At 53.4% G+C, this 8,209-nt stretch overlaps 2 protein-coding genes across 2 annotated transcripts; both read left to right on the forward strand.

The window, feature by feature from the left end:
* Positions 1 to 2: 2 nt before the first annotated feature.
* Positions 3 to 4,201, forward strand: PPP6C (protein phosphatase 6 catalytic subunit). Its single transcript, XM_086764020.1, has 7 exons — positions 3 to 160; positions 282 to 377; positions 466 to 531; positions 1,004 to 1,145; positions 2,240 to 2,319; positions 2,462 to 2,671; positions 3,391 to 4,201. Exons 1-7 carry the CDS (start codon positions 86 to 88, stop codon positions 3,637 to 3,639), a joined length of 918 nt encoding a protein of 305 aa, XP_086620146.1. The 5' UTR covers positions 3 to 85; the 3' UTR covers positions 3,640 to 4,201.
* Positions 4,202 to 4,357: 156 nt separating this feature from the next.
* On the forward strand, positions 4,358 to 8,128 carry ARPC5L (actin related protein 2/3 complex subunit 5 like). The gene is made up of 4 exons (XM_086764024.1): positions 4,358 to 4,529; positions 4,602 to 4,673; positions 4,932 to 5,108; positions 7,557 to 8,128. Exons 1-4 carry the CDS (start codon positions 4,389 to 4,391, stop codon positions 7,617 to 7,619), a joined length of 453 nt encoding a protein of 150 aa, XP_086620150.1. The 5' UTR covers positions 4,358 to 4,388; the 3' UTR covers positions 7,620 to 8,128.
* The last annotated feature ends 81 nt before the right edge of the window (positions 8,129 to 8,209 follow it).

Raw genomic sequence — 8,209 nt, forward strand, 5'->3', positions numbered from 1 at the left:
GCCCCGGGCTTCCGCTGGCGTCGGCGGCCGGCGCCGCTCCCCGGAAGCGCCGGGCTCCGCTCCTGGCCCTGAGCCGCCGTCCAAGATGGCGCCGCTCGATCTGGACAAGTACGTGGAGATCGCGCGGCTCTGCAAGTACCTGCCCGAGAACGACCTCAAGGTGCGGCCGCGGCGGGCGGGGCCGGGGCCGGGCCGGGCCTGGGGGCGCCGGGGGCCCGGGCCCGGGGGTGGGGGGCTCCGGACGGGCCCGGTGGCGGCCCTGACCCGCTCTTCTCCTGCAGCGCCTCTGCGACTACGTGTGCGACCTGCTGCTGGAGGAGTCCAACGTCCAGCCCGTCTCCACGCCCGTCACCGTCTGCGGGGACATCCACGGGCAGGTAACGGCCGCCGGCCCTGGAGCCCCGGCCCGGCCCCGCGGTGCCCCCTGGTGCGGTGCAGCCCTCACGCCTCTGCTTCTCCCCGCAGTTCTACGACCTGTGCGAGCTGTTCAGGACCGGCGGCCAGGTCCCCGACACCAACTACATCTTCATGGTACGCGCGCGCCGGGCTCGCCCGTCTCTCCTTTAAAAAAACAGTTTAAGGTTTAAGTCCTGGTAGGCCCGTTGAGTTTCAGACCTTGCCTGTGCGTCACGTTTGCTTTTGCCGTCTGGCTGTTGCCGACGGGTTTTATTTTGTTGAGTAGAGCACGAGTGACGTGGTGTAGAGCGGTGCAGGAGGAGAGGAGCATGTGCTGGTCAGGCAGAGCTGTGCAGGTGGCGCAGCGGCACCCTGCCTTGGTGCGGGGCGTCCCGGGGTCCCTCGGGTTCTCGGGGCAGCTCCGGGTGAGTGCAGTGGCCAGTTCGAAGCCGCAACAGACCAAAGAACGCGTTGCAGATCCAAGCAGATCCCGGCTCCCCTTCAGCGCTAGGTTTCTGTGCGCACTGCGAGAGATTCAGAAGGGATGTATCGCTTTGCACTGTTCATGGGCTGTTTTGGCACTGACTGATGTTTTCTTGACTTGCAGGGTGACTTTGTAGATAGAGGTTATTACAGCCTGGAGACTTTCACTTACCTTCTTGCACTAAAAGCTAAGTGGCCTGATCGTATCACGCTTTTACGAGGCAATCACGAAAGCAGGCAGATAACACAAGTGTATGGATTTTACGGTAAGTCTTTACCCAACGATTTTGGAACGGGGGCTAACGTGTAATGACCGCGTACGGCGTCCTGCCCTTGGGAAGCCTGTCGGGAGTGCAGCGCTACCTGGGGCTTTCCTGGAACGGGCTGGGGAGCGAGCTCAGTAAAACTTGAATGTTGTCGTCGTGTTTGGGAAGTCGAAGGTGCGTTAGTCCAGATCTCGCTGTTCTTTTCCTCTAGCATCTGGGGTTTTTGTTTGTCTTTTTGGTGCCACATTCAATTTCAGAGTCAGAGAAAGAGCATGTATTTATGCAGAATGTGCTTTGGTGTCTTGTAACGAAAAGTTCTACGTGAAATCATGATGTTACTGTAATTCCCCTTACGCTTCAGTAAAACTAACCATCAGTGTTGCATGTAGAGTTTGCTGTGGAAGTCACTTATTGTGAACAGTGAGCATCTGGGAAAATGCCGCTGGCAGGAAACGAGCAGCAGAACAACTGTTGGGAAAACTGAGGGAATTAAATTGCTTGGAAACTTCTTTGTTGTTGTGTGAGGCTTTGCTAAAACCTGAGGAAATCTGGAAAATATCTAACGCCTACCACAAAGAATAGTGTCTGTTGCATGCTTTCTTTTGGATAATGTGTCAACAAGGTCAAGAGAAATGTCCACAGGTTGCTTAAGAAATCCCTGCTCGTCAGGTTTATTGCCACGTTCGTGTGGCTTTTAATGAAGCCACTGTCACTCCTGTTTGTGGTACAAGTACCTTCCACCAGCCCAGGCCAGTTCACACTTCCCGCCTCAATTCTGTATGAAATTTGCTAATTAAGCCCTCGTCTGGTGTAGTCAAGGGTCAGTTCCTGGCCATGGGAAGCAGCGAAAGCGTCATCAGCCGCGTTGCATGAGGCCCCGTCGTCCCTGCAGCGCCCAGCGTGCGGCTCGGAGCGAGGACCAGCAGGCACCTCGGTCCTGTAGGCCGGGCGCTTCCCACCGCCGCTTTCCGCTGCTCCTGATAGGGTTTTTATTACGCGTCTGACTTCCCAGTTCTGCATAGGTGTTTGCCTCTGATCTTACTGCCTGAATTCCTGCTGGTCCATTAAGAAGAAAAACATTCTCTGTTTAACAGATGAGTGCCAAACGAAATACGGAAATGCTAACGCTTGGAGATACTGCACCAAAGTCTTTGACATGCTCACAATAGCAGCTGTAAGTGTAACCACCACCGTACAAAATACAGTAGGCTGTCCAAGCGTGACTGCTGGCGTTAGTGACCTTAGGGTCACGCTGGAAGCCTTCTGGGCTGGATTAAAATATCGAGTATTTCACACGTGGGTGTCTTTTTCTCCAGTTAATAGATGAGCAGATTCTCTGTGTGCATGGTGGCCTCTCTCCAGACATCAAGACACTCGATCAAATTCGAACCATTGAGCGTAACCAAGAAATTCCCCACAAAGGCGCCTTCTGTGACCTCGTTTGGTCTGACCCAGAAGACGTTGATACGTGGGCGATCAGCCCGCGAGGAGCGGGCTGGCTCTTCGGTGCAAAGGTGACAAATGAGGTAATGATGCCGTTGCACGCAACATGCAGTCATAGGTATGCAGTTACTGAGGCGTTCGGCTCAATGTGGTATTTACCCTAGCGGTGAATGGATCGGGGGCACTGTGAGATGATGAACTCTCCTGGAAGGCCACTGCGCGTAAGCTGTGGTGGTGGAGAGGGTTTGCTCAAGGCAGTTGGAAAAAAATGAGCCGTTTGAAGTGAAGCACATAAATACAGCTGCCAGCTGTGACGATGCCGATCTTGCATTTCAAAAGTATAATGCAGTGAGACTACCTAGCACCGCTAGGGTTTGTGTAGAATACTTTTCTAAGAATTTAAGAGAAAAAAAAATACCATTTTCTTTAACAGTTCTTGGCTTAACTTTTGTTACTTTGGAAAACAGCCAGCAGACCTCTCAGGGCGAATGCAGGCTGCCCTTCCCGCGATCCAGAACGAGCTGCGTTTTGAACGCTGCGCTTGTGCCGTCTCTGTGCCTTCCCGCAGCTCGCTCGGGACGGACTGAGCCCCACGGGCGGCACAGGCTCGGCCACAGCGGCCGTTGCCTCTGTTCCACAGGAGTTTCTCACCGCTCAGCTCTCAAAACCCAAATAGTTTATTTTCAGTGCGCTGTGCGAAGCAGCTTCTTTTTAACTGCATCACAGCGTGCGTGTGGCGGGGCCGGTGTGTGGGTGGGGGCGCGCAGCCGCTCAGCGCTGACCTTCCTTCTTCCCTTTACAGTTTGTTCACATCAACAACTTGAAACTCATCTGCAGAGCGCACCAGCTGGTTCATGAAGGCTACAAATTCATGTTTGATGAGAAGTTGGTAACGGTATGGTCTGCTCCAAATTACTGCTACCGCTGTGGAAACATTGCGTCAATCATGGTCTTTAAAGACGTAAATACCAGAGAACCAAAACTATTCCGCGCCGTTCCAGATTCAGAACGTGTCATTCCTCCTAGAACAACCACGCCGTATTTCCTCTGAGACCCCTCCCGCCTGCTGTCTCCCTCTTCCCTTCTACTGCCCCTTTACAATATACTTTTTATTGAGCACTTTGCTGCTGAAATGCTGCCTCTTGCCTTTTTTATTTTTAAATTATCTAAATTTATTGTGTATTATCGTGTCTGTAGCAAGTTTCTTTTTTTTTCCCCCCCTTCCCCTAGGTTAATTTCAGAGTATTTGTAATACGTCCTTGAAATTCATCCTACAGCATGTAGTTCTTGTGCATTTCTGGGTTCAGACAAAACGTTTTCCTTGTAACGATCATGATACCCAGGAAGCCGCCCGGGCCCCGTGCGTTGTTCAGCTTTTTGTTTGATCAGTTTTAAGAGATTTCAGCAGCAAAGTCACTGCCCGCCGTGTGCAGCGGGACCGCGGGGGCCGAGCCCGTCCTCCTCGTAGCTCGTTTTAAGTGGATAAATAAAGTGGTCAGAAGGGCTGTTCCCCGCCCCCTTTTTTGTTTTGTTTTCTTAGGAGTCCGGTTATTAAAAATACGAAAGCCTGCTACAGCGACTGGATTTGTACATTAAAATCACTGTTCCGATTTTTTCAGAGGCCTTGTGTTTTCACTACAGCCCAGCCCCGCCCCGAGGGCGGTGCGGGCCCTGCCCCGCTCGCTGCCCGCCGCCCCCGTCCCCATCCCGGGTGCGCGGGGCGGGCGCGGCGGTTCCGGTTCCGGTTCCGGCGGGGGGGGCGCGGCGGTTCCGGCTCCGGTTCGGCGCGGGGCGGGCGGGATGGCGCGGAGCACGCTCTCGTCCCGCTTCCGCCGGCTCGACATCGACCAGTACGACGAGAACCGGTTCGTGGAGGAGCCCGAGGAGGCGGCGGCGGGCGGGCCGGACGCGGGCCCCGAGGTGGAGGCGCTGCTGAGGCAATATCCTTTGGGAGCGGGCGGGGGCCGGGGCTGCGGGCGCAGCGGTTTGAGTCCTTGACCCGAGCCCCGCACGGGGGACGCGCTGCGCGCTCTCCAGGCCGCCATCAGGAGCTCTCCGCTGCACGCCAAGAGCCCGGCCGTGAAGGTAACGGGGCCCGGGCTGGGCAGCGGGGCGCGGGCAGCGCTGGGGTTCCCCGGGGACGGGGCTCGGCCCCGGCGCTGATAACGAGCCTTTTGCGTTCGCCCCTCCGGCTCCGCGCTGCTGAAGTGGCAAACGCTCGCCCGCCGGGGTACAGAAATAAGCCAGCCTTCAGCGTGGCCACCTCTGAGCAAGGTCAGACACAAGGCCTGGGATCGTTTCCAGCTTTGCTGGGCCTCACGATGTTCTCCCTCCCTCTCGCAGGAGCAGGCCCAGGGAACCATGCTTAAAGTCCTCACGTCTTTCAAAAGCAGCGAAATAGAACAAGCCGTCAATTCCTTAGACAGAAATGGCGTTGACTTGTTAATGAAGTACATTTATAAAGGATTTGAAAAGCCAACAGAAAACAGCAGTGCAATATTACTTCAGTGGCATGAAAAGGTACGTGTTGGGTGCTCTCCTGGCTCCGGAGGGTCCTCGTCGGTGCTTTCACAAGAGCCCCCGCAAGGGAAGTAGGTAGAGGAGCACAGTAACTGGCGTTTCCGGTTATCTTTGGTCTCTTTGAGTCTGGACTCGTTAAGCCTCTGCCTACCTCAGCCAGGGAGAGGCAAGACTGGTGGGGCCAAGAGTCTACTGGAGGAAGCATTGCGCTGCCCTCTGGTCTAATGAGCGCGGTGGCCCCACTGAGGAGGAGGAGCTGGGAGTGGCGGTGGCTGAGGGATGTAGCTGGCTGCGTTCCGTTGTGGCCGAGTGAGCCGAGGGGGCACGCAGGCTGGCTCCGGTCTGGCAGTTTGCATCAGCTGAGCGCTGTTAGCAGCATACGTGGCACAACTTAGTGACAGGATTTAGCAGACCTGTTTAGTTTGTGCAGGAGAGGCTTCTGAGGTCCTCAGAACGATTCCCCTGGGCTCCAGAATGGTCCTCTCGCGATGCTGTGAAACGCCTGTTGTGAGAGAGGCAGGGTCGGATGTGTTCATCAGCTGAGGGCTGAAGGGTCTCTGTGAGTGGTGAGGCAGCTGCTCGGCGCCGCTGCCCCCAGGCAAGAATCCCAGTGAAATGGCTTCGTCTTCCCCAGCTGCAGGGGTTTGAGCTGCAGCACTGGCCGTCCCTGCTCCTCCTAGGAAAAGCGATCCCCAGGAATGCTGCAGCGCCCTGTCCCACTGGCACTGGGGCGGTGCAGCCTGCTGCTGGTGCCGGTGTCGTTTTCACAAAGTATGCTTTTCTTTTTTCCGTGATACGCAAAGACAGAACTTGTGTAGGGTGACTCCAGCTATTAGCAGCTGTCACCAGCTTTGTAGAACCTTGACAAGGGAAGAGGAGGGAATTTCTCAGGACAGCAAATAATTTGTTTCTACTTGTTGGGTTTTTTCTTTTTTTTTTTTTTTCTGTTGTTGTTCCCACTGGAGACTGTTTTCAGGTAACCATGGGTGGGTGCTCCCAGCGTGTAACATTACGCACCACCGCCCTGACTGGAAAGATGACAGTGCTTGGAGCATGTAGGCACACGTAAAGCGTCTCGTCCTCTTTGTTTTGAGAGGAACAAGGCAGGTCTGAAGTAGGCTGGGCAGGGTTTAAAACCTTGCTTGCATTGGCACGACCAGTAAGACGTGTGGCTTGCTCAGAGAGGAGTTGGCTGCTCAGTACCCGTCTGTCCTCCAGAGCAGGCCTGGCTGTCCTCCCGTGCGTATCGGGTGCGGTAACTCAGGAACGCTGACGTGCGCGCAGGTTCTGCTCCGTGTGGACGCTTTGCAGTCATCCGTTTCCCAACGACAGCGAGGTGTCTCACACCGTTGGTCGCTGTTCCCATTTCAGACACTGCAATACCCGCTGGGCTGTACCTGAATTACAGCTGCACGTAAACATGCCTCATTTTAAGCAGTCAGCTTTATTTTTTTATAAGCACATCCATCTTCTTCTGGACTTCAGAGGGATTTGCCTTCAGGGATGCAAATGAAACGGAAACGAGCCCTTCTTCCTGTCCCATTCAGGGATGTGGGCGATGAGACATTCTGCATCGTCGATGACCTGCAACATCGGTATCCTTCTCTAGATCCAAAAGATGGTTTCTTAGATTTTGGAGATTGTGATTTTTCCCTTCCCCTTTAGTGGTATATGGGTTACGAAATTACTGTATTTGGTCTTGTCTGCCCTTCAGTCCCTTGGGTCTTACGTCACGGAGTACACTTATAGAACATTACTGTATATGTACTGCAGTAATTTGAGTCAAAGATCACTCTCATCTGTACTTGCACAGGGGAGGTGAGGCACAAACTTCCCAAGATCGGAACAAGCAAGGATCTGAGTTCAGATCTGAGCTCCCCATGAGCCTCTCAGCTGTCAGCTTAAATCATGCAGAGTGCACACTGCGGAGGGAGTCAGGGTGCGAGTGCAGAACTTGTCATCGCGGGTGGAGCAATGGGAACTGTATTTCCTGTGCTGGTGGCAGCAGCCAGCACCAAGCGCTGGGCTGTGGTCTGGGGCCGCGTGACTGAACCGGCTGTACGAGTGCTCTGTGCCGAGACCGCCGTGGCCTGGCCTCGCAGGCTGCTGGGGGCAATGCAGTTTCATCGTGGGAACCTGACACTGCGTAAGAATTTAGTGCCTCAACAAAATGACTTTTAATGTCTTTAATCGCTGCATGTGCTGGAGAAAGGAAATAGATTTTCCCCAATTAACTGTTTTAAAGATTTGAGAGAAAAAAAAGGGGCAGAATGAGGTGCAACAGCTGAAGCTGCCTATGTGTGAGAAGTAAGTTTTTGGAGAAGAGCCATATACTCTTATTACAAACATGTAATTGTTTGTTCGTTTAAGATGCCTTTTGCATGTGACGCAGTGGCTGGCTTGCGTGATGCAGTGACTCTGTGTAACACTTCTTTTCCCATCCCACAGGCATTAGCAGTAGGTGGACTAGGTTCCATCGTAAGAGTTCTTACAGCAAGAAAGACTGTTTAAAAGCCTACTGACTTGAACCAAGACGACGATCAGTTTTGGACTCAGAAGAAGGAATCAGCTGAAGTGACGCTGGTCCATCTTTGCTAGAGATTGCAATCTACTGAAATACTATGGAAACCTCCTCTTGGAATGCTTTTAATGTGAAAGGTGGGGGAAGAGTAAAGGTATTCCTGCATATTTCGACTATCCAATCCAGGAGCCAAGACATTCTACTGATCCCTTCTTTAAAAGGCAGAGAGAAGGCACACTCCTGCCTCCTGTTACTGTAAGTGAACAGGTATTTTCAGATGCTGCTTTATCGAAGTGTGGTGATAAAAGATCCCGTGTGCACTGCTTTTTTTAAGAGGTAGCTACTTCCTTGGCAGACGCAAGATCCTGACAGCTTATGGGCGGGAGAAGCGTTTATTAGAATGAGGGTTTTGTACGTACGGTCGCAGGACTGACTGGACTGTGGGGCTGATTTCACTGTAAAGTGCCTGCTGCATCAATAAAGTTCTTGGATCACATGAGTTAAGTAGTTATTTTTTTTTCTAAATCTTAAGTCTGACTGACTCAAAAGCAGGCCAGCAATACACCAGTTCTAAGCTAAG

The sequence above is a fragment of the Chlamydotis macqueenii genome, chromosome 20, assembly GCF_036417535.1.
Source record: "Chlamydotis macqueenii isolate bChlMac1 chromosome 20, bChlMac1.mat, whole genome shotgun sequence".
Taxonomy (NCBI): Eukaryota; Metazoa; Chordata; class Aves; order Otidiformes; family Otididae; genus Chlamydotis; species Chlamydotis macqueenii.